Genomic DNA, 19,704 nt, shown 5'->3' on the forward strand with positions numbered 1-19,704 from the left:
TCTAGAGCAGAGATGAGGTAACAGATGTTCAGAGAGGTGGAGTGACTTGTGGAGATTGGGAAGCCAGGAAAGGGGTACTAAGGACTTTTAGGACTTTGGATTCCTAGTCCAGTTCTACAGCCTATAACAGCCTTTGGAAATCATCTGTGACCCTAACAACATTTATAAGGTCAGATATGAGATTCATTACTCCCAGAATTCTCTCTATGTAGGAGGCAAATTGAAAGAGATTTTGGTTGTCACCTTTCAAGAAGATACCCTAACACATCCTGGTTTTCCTTGATAATCACTGTAAGTACTTTTGGAATTCTTTGCATGTATAGCCAGGGCCACTTTTAGATGAGATACAGAACAGCAGGTGGATAGACACCACATAAAGCACTATTTCCTTCCCATACTTTGACCTTTTGGGCTCACCTGAATTTCAACTTTGACTACTGGGCTCAGGACTTAGCCCTCTGATTTATCCTTGCTTCCAGAAATCTTAGAAATCCTTGAAATCTGTACAGGTAGTGTTTAAAGCAAGTGTCCACTATTCTTGATGCCTTGCCTATATTAACTCATTTAATATTTATAATAAGCTTGTGAATAGGGAATATTACCGTCCCGTTTTACAGCTGCAGAAAGAAAGGCACAAAGAGGCTAAATAATGTGAGGAGGGCAACATGGATGGTGAATGGCAGTGCCAAGATCGTAGTTGTGGATGTTGAATTATAATAGGTAAGGGGTTATATAAATTAGACTATAAGGGCAGCCCCCGTGGCGCAGCAGTTTAGTGCCACCTGCAGCCTGGGGTGTGATCCTGGAGACCCGGGATCGAGTCCTGCGTCACGGTCCCTGCATGGAGACTGCTTCTCTCTCTGCCTCTCTCTCTCTCTGTGTCTCTATGAATAAATAAATAAAATCTTAAAAAAATAAAATAAATTAGACTATAAGAAAATGGCATTGTTTATGTAATTGTAATTATAATCTTACACCTTTTGGTCTGTAGAATCCTCTAGTAGTCTTGCATGATCTAGTTATTATTTTACGCATAACCATGATGTCCTGAATCTCAGCACCCTGTGATTATGAGATAAAGTCAAGTTCATTTATCATGGCTTTTTATAGTAGTATATTAATTCAGACTGTCTTAAGAAAATACTACCAAGTGGGTAGTTTAAACAACAGAAATTCACTTTTTAATAGTTTAATAGTTCTAGTGGCTAGGATATCCAAGATCAAACTGTCTTTAGGGTTATTTTCTGATGGAACCACTCTTCTTGTCTCATAGACCACCACCTTCTTGTTTGGTCCCCCATGGCATCTTCTCTGTGTGTATGTAAATAGAGGTGTCTGGTGTCTCTTTTAAGAACATCAATCCTATCAGATAGGGGTCCCACCCTGATCACTTCATTGAACCCTAATTTCCTCCTAAGTGGCCCCATCTCCAAATACAGTCACATTGGAGGTTAGGGCTTCAACATATGAACTTTGTAGAGACACAACTCTGTCCATAACAAGTAGCTATAATTATTATTGGCTGTTTAATTGAAGTTAGGGTCTTCCAACATGTCCTCCCAGTTATTTCTTGAAGTCCCCATGGGGATAATGAAGGCCAGTCTCACAAGGTCACTGCATATGGCTTCATAGGCTGTGTACTAAAGAGGGTGCCATTCTTATCCCTGTGCTATTAATGGTGCTACCTAAAGTGGTCTGGGCCATAATCTGCAGACATTTGTGGTCACCCTGACTAGGTCCACCCACCTTGGCCTCCCTTTCTTTTTTGGCCTCTCACACATTCACAGTTGCTGTTTACAGAGTCTCTTTGGTGAAGCCTCACTCCTACACCTCTCTTTCATAGACATTGTCAATGCCCATACCAAGATCCAATCCTAGATGTCTCTAAGGTTCCTGTTACTCATGGTGTCAAAATGGTTCAGAGTAACCTCCTCTTATTCTCTGACTCACTTTGCCTGGATATACCCAGAATATATCAGTTCTATCTTTCAGGCTAGAGAGGTCAGATGTGAGTGCCAGCGCTTAGTGAAAAGCAAGCCCAGAAAGGTCAAACTCTAGGCTGGACAGTCCCTACCCTACATTCTTTCACTGTTCTCCTACTGACAGGAGAGGAGACGTGGATGCCTTTTCATGATGCCAGTTTGGAGTTATTGATGGAGGAAGGCATCAGAGCATGTAAATTTATGTCAACCATTTGGTACTCAGGCCAGGCTCTCTACCACAACATGTCCTCTTCAGGGCAGTGCATCTGAATTCAGTCCCATGGACACATTGAGCACTCAATAGGCAGGTGCAAGTAGGACATAGAACAGATTTCTGAATGGGCTATTTTGAGAATTGCACAATCTTAAGATATGTGTTAGCCTCCCGACATGAATAAGCTTCATAATATTCACATAAAGAGAGCAAGGGGCGCTTCTAGTTAGTGGTGGTGGATTAAATAGGCATACATACAATAAATGAAAACGCAAGGTTCCACATGGCACCAAGACATAGCACAGGTGAAGAGCTATAGTGAGATGCTCAAAGGAAATGATGCAGGATCAGTAGATGGTTTCATACTCCACAGAGATATATACAAATCAAAAGAGAAGTTTTTGAGAATTTCCTTGGTGAAAGCTACTCCATAAACCTCCTCATCTACTCTAAAAGGTGAGAGAAGAAGAGATGCTTTTCCTCTGACCTCAAACCTAATGAAAGATTTCTCAGTCTTCTATTAGATCACAGGGCTGACTGGGAGGGGGGAATGGGAGTTCTGATTCTCGCATGAAACTGTGGCCACAGCTCCGCTAGTGGGGCCCTGAATGGTTTCTGAATTGAGACCAGCCTACATACCTAGGATTTGTCAGGGTGAAGCAAGTCTATGTGCTTTCCACACATGGTGCATGGTGAGATAAGCAAGAAAAGAGAGACAATATGGGTTTGTCTTGGATACTGTGTTATCAGGCCCCCCAAAGTGGTGGAAGCAGAACAGCAAGAAGCTGGTGATGAAGCCAGATTAGAGGATGAGAAAGGTGTCACAGGTGAGCGCCTGGAATACAGAGGAATTTGTGTGAGTTAAAGGAGTTACATGTGAGAGAAGTCAGGGATATGGGATTTCTGAAGAGTTCCTGCATGCACCTTCCCTTATTATCGAGAGAGACCTGGCACTATATGAAGGCAACCCCATCTTATACTACAAAACTCTCTTCCCTGGAGTTGAGGGAAAGGAGATTAGAAACCTCAAAGCCCGAGGTGGGGTAGAAAGAGAATAAGAAAAGGTAGACAAAAAAAGTCCATCAAGAGAGATATGGCAGTGCAAGCAGCCAACTCAAAGCAGGACTCCTCTGGGGGAAAAGAGAAATTTAATGCCAAATTATTTGTGTTTATTACTATTACATGAGACAGGACATCCTAATCACCAAAATGAGTGTGTTTGCTATTGAAAGTGACCACAATGCTGGAGATGTTGGAGTAATATCTGGAACATATGCAGTGGGAGGGAAAAGCTTTTCCCACTGAATAAATTTTACAATGATGATGAGAGACAAAAGAAAGCATGTTTGATCCCATATCCTATGCCATGTTTGTCTAACCCACTGATTACATACAACAGTCACCTCTGCTCCTTCCCAAAATGTTACTAAAAACAATAAAAGAATAGGAAAAAGAGTAAGACATTGCAATAGCTGCTATTGCTGAATTTAAAAATTGCCACAGGGGGAGCCCTCGTGGCTCAGTGGTTTAGCACTGCCTTCAGCCCAGGGCGTGATCCTGGAGACCTGGGATCGAGTCCCACATCGGGCTCCCTGCATGGAGCCTGCTTCTCCCTCTGCCTGTGTCTTTGCCTCTCTCTCTGTGACTTTCATGAATAAATAAATAAAATATTTTTTTAAATTGCCACAATTTTTTTAGGAGCTTAAAACAAGCCAGGGACACCTGGATGGATCAATGGTTGAGCATCTGCCTTTGGCTCAGGTCATGATCCTGGGATTCGGGATTGAGTCACATTGGGTTCCCTGCAGGGAGCCTGCTTCTCCCCCTGCCTATGTCTCTGCCTCTCTCTGTGTGTCTCTCATAAATAAATAAATAAATAAATAAATAAATAAATAAATAAAATCTTTAAAAACAACAGCAACCAAAAAAAAGTCACGTTCATAATCTCACAGCTTCTACAGACCAGAAGTCCGGGTGCAGCTAACTGGGTCCTCTGCTCAGGTTCTTGAAAGACTGTAAACAAGGGCTGCATTTTCAACTGGAGGCTTGACTAGGGAATTCCAACTCTTTCAAGTTGTTGATAGAATTCATTTCCTTGTAGTTGTGGGAATGAGAATCTTGAATTTTTGCTGACTATTAGCTAGAGGCTACCCTGAGATCCTAGAAGCCATCTATACTTCTTGCCACATGGGCTTCTCCAACATGGCCCACTTATGCCCTTAAGCCTTCAGGAAGAGTCTCTTACTCCAGTCTGCTCTTAAGATTGGAGATATATAACATACCGTAATCAAGGGAGTGACATCATATAACTTTTACCATATTTTATTGCTGGAAGTAAGTCACAAGTCCTGGCCACACTCAAGGAGATGATAGGCAAAAAGAGATCCGCAGTTAGGTTTGTGTCCCTCCAAATTCATATGTTAATACCTAACCTTCCAAGTGATAATAGTATGAAGTGGGGCCTTTGGGAAGTGTTTGGGTCATGAGGGTGGGATCTTTGAAATTGGATTAGTGTTCTTTTTTTTTTTAATTTTATTTATTTGAGAGAGACCATGAGTGAGGGGAGGAGCAGACTCCCCGCTGAATAGGGAGCTGGACACAGGGCTGGACTCCAGTACCCTGAGATCATGAGCTGAACAAGCCAAAGGCAATGCTTAACCAACTGAGCCACTCAGGTGCCCCAGGATTAATGCTCTTATAAAAGACTCCACAGAGCTCTCTAGCCCCTTCCATTAAGTGTGGACAAAGCCCAAAGTTGGCAGTCTACATTTCAGAAGAGGGCCATTGCCAGAACCTGACAATACTGACATCCTGATCTTGGACTTACAGCCTTCATAACTATGAGAAATAAATATTGTTTATAAGGCACTCAGTCTACAGTATTTGGTTATAGCAGCCTGAACCAACTAAGACAACATCAGTGTGAAATTTCAGGTCATAGAAGAAAAAAAAGAAGATCCAAACATTTTCAGAGGAGGAAAAAAAAGAAAGGTTTTATGTAAAAGGTCAAAATCAGAATATTATCAAACTTTTCACAGCTACATCGTCATCTAGATAACAACGGAGGATGGTTTCAAAATATTGAGAAAAGAGTATTGCAACCCAAAAGCAATTAAGTGTGAGGAAAAATAAAGATCTCTTCAGACCAGAAATTCTCCATAAATTTTCCTGCAATTCTTCTTTTCCCAAAAGCTATTGGGAAATAGACTATCCCAAATGTGGCAATAAACCCAGAGAGAAAAAGACTTGGGTCCCCAAAAATGAAAGATGCATTGGAAGAGAGAGCCAAGGGAGCCTCCAGGGTGGGAATAAGTAAAGCCCGGGGCAGATACAGGCTGGATCTGCAGAGAGATTGCTCGAGAAGATGAAAATAATAGGATACCTAATAGATCTGAGAGTTATTTAGAAGAAATTTACATAGCTGGGGATGGGTTGGGATGAATTTTTGATGAGAACACAGGAATCCAAGCAAGTGAAAAAAAAAAAAAAGCAAGTGTTACATCGAACAGAAACAAAATATGTGGAAAAGAAAAAGTAATTAAACATACTACCTAGCTCACCTGTGAATATAGTAGACAGGGTACCAATAATGCAAAAGTGATTTTGATATAACCAAGATACTAACAATAAAAGTGTTTGGGAAGATACAGGATAGGAGGTCTATATTGAGGGATGCCAGAAGAGACCTACATCTTCTTTCTTTGTGTTTGGAAATCAATAAAACTGAGACACCAAGATGCAACACTATAATCATGATATTTAAAAAAATGGAAGTAACTATCAAAAGAAGAAGCTAAAACAGTTAACAGAGATTTTCCCCGAGAAGCAGCAAATTGTAGTTTTTTGAGTCTTGAAATCATATCCATGTAACTGTGGTTAAATATAAATAAATGTGGGGTGTGTGTGTATGCACTCTTGCATATTGGAGAGGGCAAGGGATATCTTAAAAGTTGGAAGTCCCCTTGATTCATTTCCTTGAACTCAAAGGCCCCAGGACTCTCCAAGCTTATGTGGCTTTGGCCAGCTCCTTTGGGTCTTTGAGATGCCTATGAGCCCTCCAACTGGAGATGTCAAGTAGGCCACTGGATATGCTAGTCTACTGAGCTAAAGATGGTACTTAAAGCTAATGGGACCCTATGAAATCATTCAGTGAGTACAGGGCAAAAGTGAGGAGGTCCAAGGACTGAACCTGAGAACCCCATCATCTATATACAGGGAGAGGAGGAAGATCCAGAGAGGGGAATGAGAAGGAGCAACCTGTGAAGTAGGAGGGAGACCAGGAGAACGTAGCACCTCGGAAGCTAAGAAAAGCATTTCAAGAGAGATTTCAAGGATACAAGAGCCAAGGTAGATAAAGACCCTGACTTGCTCATTCCCATCTTCTACCAAGATAAAATAATATAATAGATATGCAGAATAAGAAATTCCACTGTGGGAAAGTTTCACACTGAACATACAGAATGGAATCAAATTTAGACTTTGCCTGGCCTTATATTGGATAAGCTCTTCTAGATCTGGAACTAGCAATTTTAGGAAAGAGCTGTGAAGAGTTATTCTGTAGCACCTAGCAGGTTTCTCAGACTGATGCAGATTTTGGCAGGAGTCCCAAATCTGTGTCCTTACAAATGATTCTTAGTGGAAAGCATTTGTCTTTTGTTAAGACGGCCAGCGGGGCTGTGCTGTACTTGCCTTTATCAAACTTGAGGGGGCAGACTCTGACCAAGAAATAAATCCTGGACAGATTATTCAAAGCTTAAGTACACCTGAGATGCACTCAGGAATCAGGGGGAAATAAAAGGCATTTTAATCCAACTACTCTAATTAGGAACAGTTTACAGTGTACCTAGTGTGTTTTGTACAGTAAAAGCGCTTAGGGAGCTAAGAACATAATAGCTCTGTTTCAAGATGGCAAACAATGCCTCTATTTCCTGGGTTTATGCTCAAGGGTGCTGGTGAAGGGGGGAGGCTGCCTGCTTCTAAGCCAAAGCAGGAATTAGCCACGATTGGCTCGAGATTTCCACCTGCCAGAAAGGCAGTGTTTTATTTGAATTTGGGCTGCATCAATGGGATATCCTTGGGTGCTTTGGGCAAATTCAGAGTTAATTCAAGCACGTGGTACAAAATAGGTTGGGAATATTCTGAGCTTTTTGTATTCTTCTCTTCTTTTCGGAGGAAGTAGTATAGCAAATCTTATAGTTTTTTTTCAGAAAAGAGCCACACACTCCATGACTGAGCTAATTCAAACTCTTTACAAATTACATATTGTACCCAACATCCTAGGGGTAGAGGGGGCAAAATAACATAAACAAAAACTGGCTGGATGTTGAGCAGGGACTTACTAGGCGCTCAAAGCTTCCTCAGGAAGGACCAGAAAGCTTGCAGGGTGCTCCTCAGCCCTCACCTCACCGCCAGCCTTGCTTTAGCACTTAGCGTGATATGAAGAAAAGGTGGGAGAAGGAATAGAGACTATGGAGCCTTTGATACTCCAGTTTCTGTGCTAGACTCAGCCTAGATTATCTTTGATCCTCGAAACAACACTCTAAGGTCTATATCCTTTCCCCCTCTAGAGAAGGAAGTGGTGGCTCAGGGTTTGGGTAACCTGCCTGTGGTGGGAACAAATACGGAGGGAGGAGAATCTGCTCTACCCCACCTGGCCTCACTTCCCTTGTTCAGAAAGCCCCCCGGGCTCCGCCTACACAAGTAGCACAGTGCCTGATATTTTATGAACAGAGATGTACCCCTCTGGGATAAATATTGGGTTCCCAAGGCTGTCTTTTAAAAGATTACCATGGGGGATACCTAGGCTCAGTGGTTGAGCATCTGCCTTCAGCTCAGGTAGTGATCCTGGGGTCCTGGGATAGTCTTGCATCAGGCTCCCCGCAGGGAGCCTACTTCTCCCCCTGCCTATGTCTCTGCCTCTCTTTCTCTCTGTGTCTCTCATGAATAAATAAATAAATAAAATGTTTAAAAATAAATAAACCAAAAAAAAAATATAAAAGGATACCATGGTACCAAGATACCATGACATAATTTTACCAAATACTTTTACTTCAGACTCTCTCAGTCACTCGAGTGAGGTTGGAGGAAGGGTTGGGACTTAAGGAACAAGTAAACCATAAGTGATGGGAGAAGAGTCCCCTGTTCACAGATGACAACGAATTTTTCCCAGAATGGGTCTACATTTCACCTGGTTCGATCCCAACCAAGTGTGCTAGTTATATTTCCTTAATGGCCTCCTGGCGCGGACATGGAGGGTTGTCTCTGGGAAGGAGTCCTTGGGACGCCTCACTGCCAGTCGCCTCAGGCATCTCTCGGAGTTGCAGTTTCCCATCAGTAAAACCACAGATCTGCATTCATGAGATAAGCTTAGAGAATCCTGCCAGTCCTGCCCTTCTCTGATTTTGTGTCTCTTCATAGGTAACATGCTGAGAGAAGAGAAATTTATCACCAAAGAGGACCAGCCCAAGTGGGTTTGGCAGGACCTTATCTTGCTGGGTAGGAATCAGAGATAAAGCATTGCCAACAGCTACATTTATGCCAACCAGATGGGAGGCAACACCCCTTTGGAATTCTGACCTGATGCTTGAAACCAGAGCAGAGGAGTACCCCAGTGTGATGTGCTGCCAAGGGATACATTGCTTTTATGGATAAGGTTTCCTGGTTCTTAGATGTCAGCCATGTCCCCCAACAGGGCATGAGCAAGGCAGTTGTGAATTCCATGACAATGTTCTGCTGGGCACTGCCAAGGACAACTCTTTGAGGCATGAAAGCTTTGCCGGGCCCTGGTGATAATGTGAGTTTGTTTTACTGAAGTTGGCTGGGCCAGGGAGCCAGTCCTACCTGTCCTGTGCTTCACCAGATTGTGGGGAATGTTATACAGCCTCCCTCCCCATCAATTTAAAAAAAAGGAATAAAAACAAAGTGACATTTACGGAATCATTTCCAGAATTTAGGTTGACAATTGCTTACTTGTTAAAGTCTGCCATGACATGAATTGCCCATGCCCTACTTTCTCTCAGACCAAAACCATGATTCCTCAAGCCTATCCCCAACCAGTGGCATCAGCACGACCAGAAACTTGTTAGAAATGCCAATTGTTGAACCCACCCCAGACCACCTAAAGCAGAAGCACTGGAGTGGGGCCTAAGGATTTATATTTTAACAAGACACCCAGGTGACTCTGACGCACACTCAGATTTGGGAACCACTGACTTAGAGAACTCAGGGAGGGAATGATCCAGACTGAGGCTGAAGATAAGCATTACCAGTCTCTGGAACCTCCCCTCGTGTATAGGTCATGAGAGTGAGGATTTTTTTTTTCAATTTTATTTTCTATTGCCAACACTTCTGAGCAGAGAAGTGTTTAATGCTGGATGGCGGGATTCTGGGTAATGTGAAATAACTGTTAAGAAAGAGTTTGAGGCCTGGCTTTAACACTTACTAAATGTGTTAACTTGTTACATTCCCAAGCCTTCGTTATTTAATCCATAAGCAAAAGTAATAACTCTATGTAAAGCTGGGAGCACGTGAGAGAAGCTGAAAGTTTTTTGTTTTATTGTTTTTTTTTAAAGATTTATTTATCTGAGAGATTGCACATGCACACACAAGTAGGGGGAAGGGCAGAGGGAGAGACTTTCAAGCAGACTCCTCCCTGAGCACAGAGTCAGAGGAGGGACCTGATCCCACAACACATGAGCTCATGACCTGAGCTGAAAACAAAAATCAGATGCTCAACGGATTGAGCCACTCAGGTGCCCAGAGAAACTGAAAGCTTTTAGCATATTGCCTGGTATTTGCTAAGCAACCAACAAATGGTGGCTATTAGTGACATTAATAATGCTAATGTTCATAATGAAGCATGGATTCCATATAACATTGTTACTGCATCAAAGCAGTGCACTGAGAGAAAAGATACACCATAGACAAAGCTTCAAATCTCAGTTCTGCTACTGGCCACCTAGGACAGGCTATCTTCTTATCTCTTTATTTGTAAAATAGGAAAGATCACAATTTTCTTGCAGGGTCACTGGAAGGCTTAAATGAAGTCCATAGAACAGTTTGTTTAGTGTCTGTACACTACAGGTATTAAATTTTCTTTTTCCTTTCTCTTTTTCAGTGGGAAAATAAACTCCAACTTTTAAGAGTATGAAGGTCAGTGCATAGGGATTTAATCAAACAAAATATTCATACTGGGACATTCTATGTGGATGGCTTAGAAAACACTTGTTTAAAAGAGGCGGAAACCAGGAAGACCATGAAAGAGAGGAACCCATTATGCATATTTTTTTCTTGCTCATTATCCTATAGAAAAATTTAATGACCCTTGATTTGTCAGAAGAAAAAAAAACCAAAAAGAGCTTTTGAAAAGAAGAATACTGAAGAGTTCAAACCAGAAGAAAGTACTAATTATTCTACTTTGTTAATGTAAAACAGACTTCAAAGTTATCAAAAAGCATTACTGTAACTTCTAGTTAGGACTTCTAATGTGCGATGCTCTCAGTTTTCCAAATTACAAGATTTTTCTAGCTTGTCTCTCCCTCTGCTTTTGTGTTTTTCTTTAAGGAAGGCCAGCCAGCAGCCTCAGATATCGTTCTCTGGGCTTTCTTGTTTTCTACCCACCCCCACCCTGCCCCACCCCTCTCACCCTGCCACCAACATGTGTGCATTGTCCTCACCCTGGCATGGCAGGAGCTGGGAAGGGTTATGCAGCCCAGTTATATACATTTGATTGAGTGTTTACATGAACCAAACTTTTCATTCCAAGTTATAAGCATAAGATGTATTGGAGGTGTGACTATGGGGTAATGAGATTGACTCTTTGTTTCCCAAAATGGAATTTTATGTTTTATTTATTTATTCAGTTGAGGAAGTTTAGTATGGTGACCAGAAGTACAGAATCTGAATACCACATTTGCTTTATAGCTCTCCTACTCAGCCATGTGTCCCTGGGAAGTGATTTAGCTCTCCCAAGGCCTCAGTTTCCTCAGTGGTAAAATTGAGGCAGTGATGGGACCTGCCCACAGGGTTGTTAAGAGAATTGAATAAAATAGTGCATGTGTAGCAAAATTTCTGGAACATAATATGTGTTTAGTATATGTTAGCTATTCTTACTTTCAGCTTTGATTTTATTACAAATATAAAATGTATATAAGATAGAAAGTAAAAATCCTTTCCTTATTATACTTTTGCCCCCCCCCCAGCTCTCCAAGAAATAATCATTGTCAAACATTTGAAATACATCTGTTATGACTATCTCTGCCCACAAATGGGGCCCACTGTATACATTGCAAGCTTATATTTGGTGTTTATTTCAAAAATTCACGTAAAGGAAATTTGGAAATGTTCTATGAGACTGAACTAGGTATGAAATACAGAGGGTATAGATCTTATAACTTTAGCGCCTTAGAATTATATCTAATTTTCAAAATAAAAATCACTGTTTTATATGGTTACTTATATGCATAAAAATGGTCTGGATGAATTTCATTTTCACAAAAATTTCACACCCCTCTCAAATCTGCTGATTTGGTCATCATAGTAGATATGCAGAAAATCGTGATGCTGACCCTGAAGATAACTCCAAGAGAAGCGTTAACTCCACACACACACACACACACACACACCCTTCCTCCTCCCACCTCCATGCCAGGCCTGGTAGTGTTATGAAGTTCCAATCAACGTGTTAACTCTGGGATTCCTCCTCCAGCACAGCTGATAAAATAGTTTCATGTGCAAAATTACAGAGCAGACATAGATGTGGCAATAAGCAACTTTGTTCAAGATCTGAGATCATCGGCACCTTGGTAGGGACGCAACTTCTACTTCCAAGAGGTGAGACTTCATTACCGAATTCCAGCTTTTTCTTTGCAAATATTTCTTCTGGATAAACTACAGTACAGTATATGTGTGTTCAGTTATCTTACAATGTTTCCAGGAGGAGTGGTGGCAGGGAGTCTAAGATAAGGTATGCTCACACACACTCAGCCCCCACACACACACACCCCGCTTTAAGACCTGGTTCTGCCTCCTGGTTGGACATGTGCCTAGGTATAGGTATATTTTCCTTGTGCCAATGCCAGCTGAATGCTCATGGTTATCATCTTCACCTTGTCCAGAAAGAGTCCAGTCAAGTCGACTTACTAAACATCAGCACCAGTTAGACTCAATAAGCCTTCTCTTAAAAATCTTGTGTCCCATTTATATGACATCAGATTCTTTACACAGAGAATGCCACTTAATACTCCTTATAATTATCCTCTCAGTTCTATAGAGGAGGAAACAAGAGACCAAGTTTCTGTAGAAACAAGTAGCAAAAAGTAATAAAAGTGAGATTTAAACTCAGAAACTCTCTCACTCCAAAACCCATGTTCTTTCTGCTCTAAAACTACTTAAGATCCAAGAATCACTGAAACGCTGGTAAGAGAGAGGTTACTGAGATACTTTCTGGTATCTATCACATTATTCTACTCTGGTTAATCTTTTTCTATCAACTGTTGACTTAGCCCTAGCAAGAAATGCCATCATATAAAACACTGGTCACCAAAACACTGGCCATGGAGTTCATAGTTGGCAGTCTTTTGCTGAGTCTACATACATCCTTCACAGCCATCCTCCAGACATCGCAGGCTCCAATCTTACTTCCCCAATAAAGGATTTCTACATATGTGTGGATCATGGGCACAAGTAAGACCTGCCAGCAAACAAAGGAAAAACAAACACATAAGTAGGGATCCTTTATTGGGAGTTGGAAAGCATGAAGGCATAAGAGGGATAAAAAAGTAAAAAGAGGGAGAGAACAATGATTTATATAAATACTTATATTTATGTACTGAGGAGAATATCTTTACTTCCTTCTATTTGTCAGAAGTAGAAGGTCTGGGTGGAAGAAGTGGAGAGCACTAGAGGACAGTGTCATTTTCAGAAAATACCGAAATATCAGTTACCCTTAGTTTTAGGATAAGGAATAAAAAAACATGGTCTCCCTTTTACACTCCTCTTATGAATTGATATAACAACTCACTCCATGTTTTCTTAGTTGGGGAATTTCTTCTTCCTAAATACATCCCATAAATCTTGGGACAGATCCTTTCTTTATATTTAGTTAAAGCTAAATCTGGGGATTTGACTAGACTTGAAGCCATTATGCACAATAAACTCTACCATACGTACTCAATCCTTGGAGTGCACAGATGACATAGGCAAAATAAATAACTGGCTTTATGTAAAGGGATGAACACTTTTGTGACCTGTATTAACATTGGTAGTCATGAAAACTTTGGAATGAGCAATCAAACTTCATTCTTCTGGGCCTGGGCATAGAGTAGGTCAGCTTAGAAAAGGACATTTACCTGCATGCACTTCTGAAGGAAAGAGAAAGAACATTCTTTGAGGGTTTTTTTCCCCTTAACTTTTACTCTAATGGAGAAATGGGCTGTGTTTTTAGTAAACACCACTGGAGACCAGTCCATTCAGGAAAACAAACATAGCACTCACTCTGCAGGTCTCTAAAATGTTTCTGCTTGGAAGTATACAAACCTGAGACTCACTTTGAGCCTTTTCCAAGATTCATTCATCTACTCAACAAAAATCTGGGGGGCTCCTATCATGCGCTAAACACTGTTGTCAGTATTAGAGAGTTAGGGATATAGTAGTGAGCAAGATGAACAAGGCAGGTGAGGTTTCCGTCCCTATGGAACCTTTGTGTTGCTCACCTAACCTGCATTTCCACATGAATACCAGCCCATCGCAGGCCTACAGCTTCTCAGCTTGCCTGGTCAGTTTCTTGTTCTTGCCTAACCTCTGCCATCTTGCAAGGTGTTATTTTTATGGATTTGGAATATGTAGGCCCCACTAGTAAATGTCATAACCACTCACCATGTAGTTTCACTCATCTATAAAGCCCACCCACTCTCTTCCACCTTCATAAATCTTCCTGGCTCTTCATGGTGTAGGAGGCACCCATATCTTATGTGAAGACATTTCTGAAAAAAAAAAAAAAAAAAAGACATTTCTGCTGCTCCTGCCTCTGGTCAGCTCCTCTCTCCTCTTAATCTTGTAATATTCATGTGGCCACCAAGATTTTACAAGTAAGTACTTATTGCATACCTTTCCTATCATTTGCTGGTCTTTGTCTCCTTTAATCTTTTTTCAGCTGCTAGATTACTCACTCCTTCGCAGCAACTACTGTGTTTTATTCTTTGATGGTATAGCTAGCTCATTGTGTTAGATTCGAATATGAATTGTGTATACTTGAAACATACCTTTTCATTTGCTAATTAAAATCTTTTAATAATTGAGTTATGTTCTGAATCATTCACGTATATATCCATTTAACATATTGTGAGTTCCTATTATGTCCAAAATGATGTGGTACTGTGGGGGATAGAAAGGAAATTGACAACACAATGTATGCCCTTGAGGAATTCATATTTTCCAAAATGAGTCAAGAAAGGCCAAGGAACGATTCAACGATTTTGAAATTAAAAATAACTCCATGTCGTAATTCTTGGTTTTACTTACGAGAAGTTGTGTGTGTGTGTGTGTGTGTGTGTGTGTGTGTGTAAGTGTGCCTTCATGAGTGTGTGGGGTGTGTATTACCCTTGATTGACAAGAGGAAAGGCTGGCTTTACCTCATTGTATACAACTTTTATATTATGTCAAAATTGTCTACAGGAAAACTAGTGATTGGATAAAGGCTAAAAATGATTCAGTTGATCATTAGATGTTGAAAATGTAAAAAAGAATCCACTAGAAGATTGACCTGTATTTTCTCAACCCTAACCAATTAATCTGTGGACTAAGTAATTGGTTGTTCACAGATATTTCACTCTTCATGCAACTTGAAAAATGGGCACCACTCTGATCAAAGCAATTTTGCTTTTTCTATTATTTATTTATAAATCTGCTGTAGGAAAAAAGTAGCTCTGGGAGTGGCAGAAAAAAAACATGGCCAAGGAGGTGAGGAAAGTGAGGTCCTTTTCATTTTTTTATTTTTAAGATTTTATTCATGAGAGGCACAGAGAGGGAGAGAGAAAAAAAGGCAGAGGGAGAAGCAGGCTCCATGCAGGAAACCCGACGTGGGACTCGATCCGAGGTCTCCAGCATCACACCCTGGGTTGAAGGCAGTGCTAAACCACTGAGCCACCTGGGCTGCCCTGAGGCCCTTTTCATTTAATGTGACTATATATCCGCCTCAACACCGTGATCCAAAGCCACTCACACCTCCCTGTGTGTGTGTGTGTGTGTGTGTTTAATTTAAATTCAATCTGCCAGCATATAGTATAACACCCAGTGCTCATCTCATCATTTGCCCTCCTTAGTGCCGGTCACCTAGTTACGCCCCGCCCCCACCTCCCCGTTTTTTTTGTTTTTTTTTTTTTTTTAAACATAGATGAATGTTTCAAGCAGCTCTTTGGTATTTTCCCATCTCAATTCTCTCCATTGTTTGCCAAGCCCTTCTGGACAAACCAAAATGAAAAGTATTTCCTTCTTGGTGGCTGTTTGGTCTGTGGACCCGTATCTGCATGTGCTCGTGTGTGCGCTGCCTGGCTGGTAGGTAGAGATTTCCCCCACACACCTGGGCTTTGAATGGAGCAGGAAGGAGGAGCTTATTTTTTAACTTAGCAATAACAATGCTGACTTAGGGAGTGCTTAAGAAAACACCTAACACTGCATGAAAACAGATAACTTAGATGTCATTCATAGCAGCTTGATGGTCATTAGAAACAGTGCCAAAAGACAATTTTTATGGGTCCTAGAACCAAATAATATTGGGGCTTAAGGCCGATTCTGTGTATGAGGGTGTGGGGAGTGATATTTTATTTCTTCAACTAGGATATGCTGATTTTCTACAAGCTTTTTTCCTGACATTATGGTATTTTCCACTTAATGTCCTGTGTGTTATACTTATATATATTAAAGGATATTTATAATTTATTCCTCCATTCAATCAATCACTTATGTTGATGAAAAAGAAATATGTGGGTTTTTTTTGTTGTTGTTCTATTTTATCATTTTGTTTTGCTTGTTTTGCTCCAAAACAAATGCCAAAGCCAGAAATGGTGCCAGGTAAAGTACTGCAAAATTACCAAAGATTAAATGTGGAAACCCTGGAATCACTTAAGGTGTCTCCTGTAGATGTCTGTCCTGCCAGTCTAATGTCTTGGATAATGTAATGTGCCTTTTGAACATGAGAATTGAAAGGGGAGAAATGGTCAAATTCCAAAGTAAATAGAATAGAAATAGAATTCAGATTCTGTGTCCATAAGATGACAGAGGCTTGAGTCCCTGTCCTAATATTATATCCTGGATCTGGTTGTGGTCTGGAAGGTATAATATAGGATCCATGGAAGAATGACAGTTCTACTATATATGCTCTATCTTTATGGCTCAGCTACAGTAATTTCTCATTGATTTTCTAAGTTTCTAGATTAGAATATGCTGAAGCACTTGGGTTTTCATTAGGTGAGAAGATAGCTTTGTCATTACCTGGTAGCTTATCCTTTATATGTCTCTTTCTATCACGAGATTCTCATCCCTTTGGATGTAAGATTGTATGTATGGCTCACTCACCTGTATAGCTCCTGGTCCTAACACAAATTGTATAAGGTTTGCTCAGTGAATGAAGGAATGAAAGATTAAATTTAATAGAGAAACAGAGAATTCTTACCAAGAAACTTTCTCTGTACAATTGGCTTTCCAAGGTAATTTTCCATTCTTTGGTTTTAAACATTGACACAAGGCCTGGTATGGGGATAAAGAAATAGGAAGGAAGGAGAAGTCTCTGTTATCCCGTAAGGAAATGCAAAACTTGAATGGGAGAATAAAAAATATATTTCACGGGAACTGAATGTGGGCAACTGAAAAAATCATTAATGCAGAAGAATGTAAATGTATCACAGGTTAGCTAAAAGACATCATACATACACACACACATACACAATTTAGAAGGTGTATGCAAGACAAATTTGCTCAGAAAATTTTCCCATGTCATAAATAATTTTCAAAACATGATTTTAATGAGGTGCATGCTCTTTCATCATGATGTTGTACTGTATTTAATAATTTAACCAATCCTTCATTTGCAGAGCTCTGTAGTAAAGAATTAATCTTACCCAAAGAGAGGTTTGGCCTTTACTTTGGCTACTGGGAGATATTCTCTTGGCCTTTGGAATGTCCTGCCTGATAAGAGTGTCTTTGTTTACTTTAGGGTTTTTGTGCCACACTGTGCAGTCTAACAATGTGATTTATGACGGAGGCTTTAAAGTCATGTGGCCTCTGCTTTACCTCCAGAGGGGTTGGTAACACAGGGATTGACAGTCACACAGGCAGTCAACTGTATATATGTGATTGAGCTCTAATAAAAACTCCAGACATCCAAGAATCAGGAGGCCTTCTCTGGTTGGCAATACTTTGTCATATTGTCACACATTGTTGCCAGGGGATTTCATGCTGACCATGATTCTACTGGAAGGACACAAATAGAAGCTCCACATTTGGAATTTTCTGGAACTCTGCCTTATGCATGTCTTACTTTGGCTGATTTTCACCTGTATTCTTTCACTACAATAAACCATTACCCCAAGTATAATAGTTTTTGGTGAATTCTGTGAACCTTTGTGGATTATTAAAACTGAAGGTGGCCTTAAGAATCCCCAAACTCCAACTTGGCATCAGAAGTGAGGGTGGTTTTGTGGACTCTACTCCCTATTTTCACAGGAGCATTAATACTTTCCTTTATTTTAAGTTGTCAATGATTTTTAAATGAAACATGGTTTTAAAATAGCATTTTGTAGGATAAAGGAAAAATTACATTAGGAATACATCATTTGTAATATGCATTAGAGAGGTGAAATGTGTTAAAGTACAGCTCTTAGAATTAGGAAAAAGAGGCAATTCGTTTCAATTTTTGTAATGTAAATAATATACTAATATATAGTACGCATGTCTGTATCTTTCATCATTTCCTTTCCTTAGATTCATAAAAGTAGGATTAATGAGGTAAAATACCTGGGCATCAAATTTGAAAAAGTAGAAGCATTTGGATGTGTGGCAGGAGATGGAGGAGGGGGGAAGGCCTTCCATGTGGACCAAGGAGAAAAGGCAAATGTGTGGAGGCAGGGAGGCATAAGATTCTTTTGGAGGTCAGTAAAGGAATGATCCGGGCTGCACAAATGAAAGCTTGTACTGTTGAGTATTTGAGGAAAAAGATTAAGGAGGTTACTCCCATTATGATAGGCCCTCCAAGATGCTAGCTGCTAAGGAACCTCACTGCACAAAGGTTTTGAAGAAGGTGAAACCCCTATAAAAGTTTAAGTTTAAAGGTTGATTATTCCAGAGCATCCAGAGGAAATTGGTAACAAGCAGACTATATGTCACATGGGCAGAAGCTAGGCTCAGAGCCGCCTTCTTTTTTAAAAATACATTTTATTTATTTGTTTACTTTAGAGAGAGAGAGCACACATGAGAGCAAATTGGGGTGTGGGGGAGCAGAGGGAGAGGGAGAGAATCTCAAGCAGACTCCTCACTGAGCATCAACTTGACACAGGACTTGATCCCATAACACTGACATCATGATCTGAGCCAAAATCAAGAATTGGATGCTCAACTGACTGAGCCACCCAGGTGTCCCAGAGCCTTATTAAGTATTTGATACTTAATGTAACAGTACCTACTAAGACCTCAAAAGCCTTATAATCCTTATGTACAATTTGAAACAAGGCTAGTCTTTCTTCTTAAAATTAATGCTAAGGAAATTGTTCTAAGCTTTCCATGAGAATGCATTAATACCTTTTTGTGTGTGTTTATTTAGAGAGAGTGGAGTGGAGGGGCAGAGGGAGAGAGAGAATTTTGTTTAGATTTGTTTATTTATTTTGGAGGGTAGAGGCAAAGAGAGATGGAGAAAGATAACTTCAAACAGACTCCACTGAGCATGGAGCTCGGCACAGGGCTCAATCTCACAACCCTAGGATCATGATCTGAGCCAAAATCAAGAGTCAGGTGCTTAACCAACTGAATTACCCAAGCACCCTGTATTAACACTCGTAATTGAAGCTTTCAATGAGCTCCCCAGATCCTAGGATAAACTCTTGCACATAGCAGGTAACTAATAAGTGTTATGTCAAAAAATAAATGGATGGACAGACGGATGGATAAATGTATGGATGGTTGAATGGATGGAAGCTATTACCCAAACTCTAAGCCTAGTATCAGGGAAGACATATCCACCTTCCAAAAACATAGCATTCAAATTCTGTGAGATTTCCAAAGATTCTTTTCTAGATAACTTGAGAAGATTGATGGAAATTATTATATTTGAGAGAAAGTGCTCAGTGGGCCTAGAAAGGTATGGAAAAAGGGATGGAAAAAGATGTGTGGCTTTCCTGTGATTTCATTCATGTCCAAGGATGATAATTCCCTATTCACTACCAGTGTAGCCCAGGAAACAATTCTTTCCAAGTACTCCCATCAGGACCAGCTTCCCTGGTGTGTGAACTGTGAGTTGCACAG

At 40.5% G+C, this 19,704-nt stretch overlaps 1 protein-coding gene across 8 annotated transcripts in view; it reads left to right on the top strand.

Moving 5' to 3' along the window:
• Window positions 1-11,664, top strand: part of ADGRF1 (adhesion G protein-coupled receptor F1) — a 54,002-nt gene extending 42,338 nt beyond the window's left edge. For 7 of the 8 annotated variants that reach the window (XR_012034164.1, XR_012034167.1, XR_012034169.1 and 4 more), the window contains 2 exons: window positions 8,614-8,989; window positions 10,313-11,664. Coding sequence is in view for 1 of the 8 variants with exons in the window: in XM_072832753.1 (XP_072688854.1) it covers window positions 8,614-8,691; window positions 10,313-10,323 (89 nt within the window). In the remaining 7 variants the exon portion in view is untranslated. The remainder of the gene's footprint in view (window positions 1-8,613; window positions 8,990-10,312) is intronic. The other variant, XM_072832753.1, reaches the window with a different exon arrangement.
• The last annotated feature ends 8,040 nt before the right edge of the window (window positions 11,665-19,704 follow it).

This window comes from Canis lupus, chromosome 7, assembly GCF_048164855.1.
Source record: "Canis lupus baileyi chromosome 7, mCanLup2.hap1, whole genome shotgun sequence".
In the NCBI taxonomy this organism is placed as follows: Eukaryota; Metazoa; Chordata; class Mammalia; order Carnivora; family Canidae; genus Canis; species Canis lupus.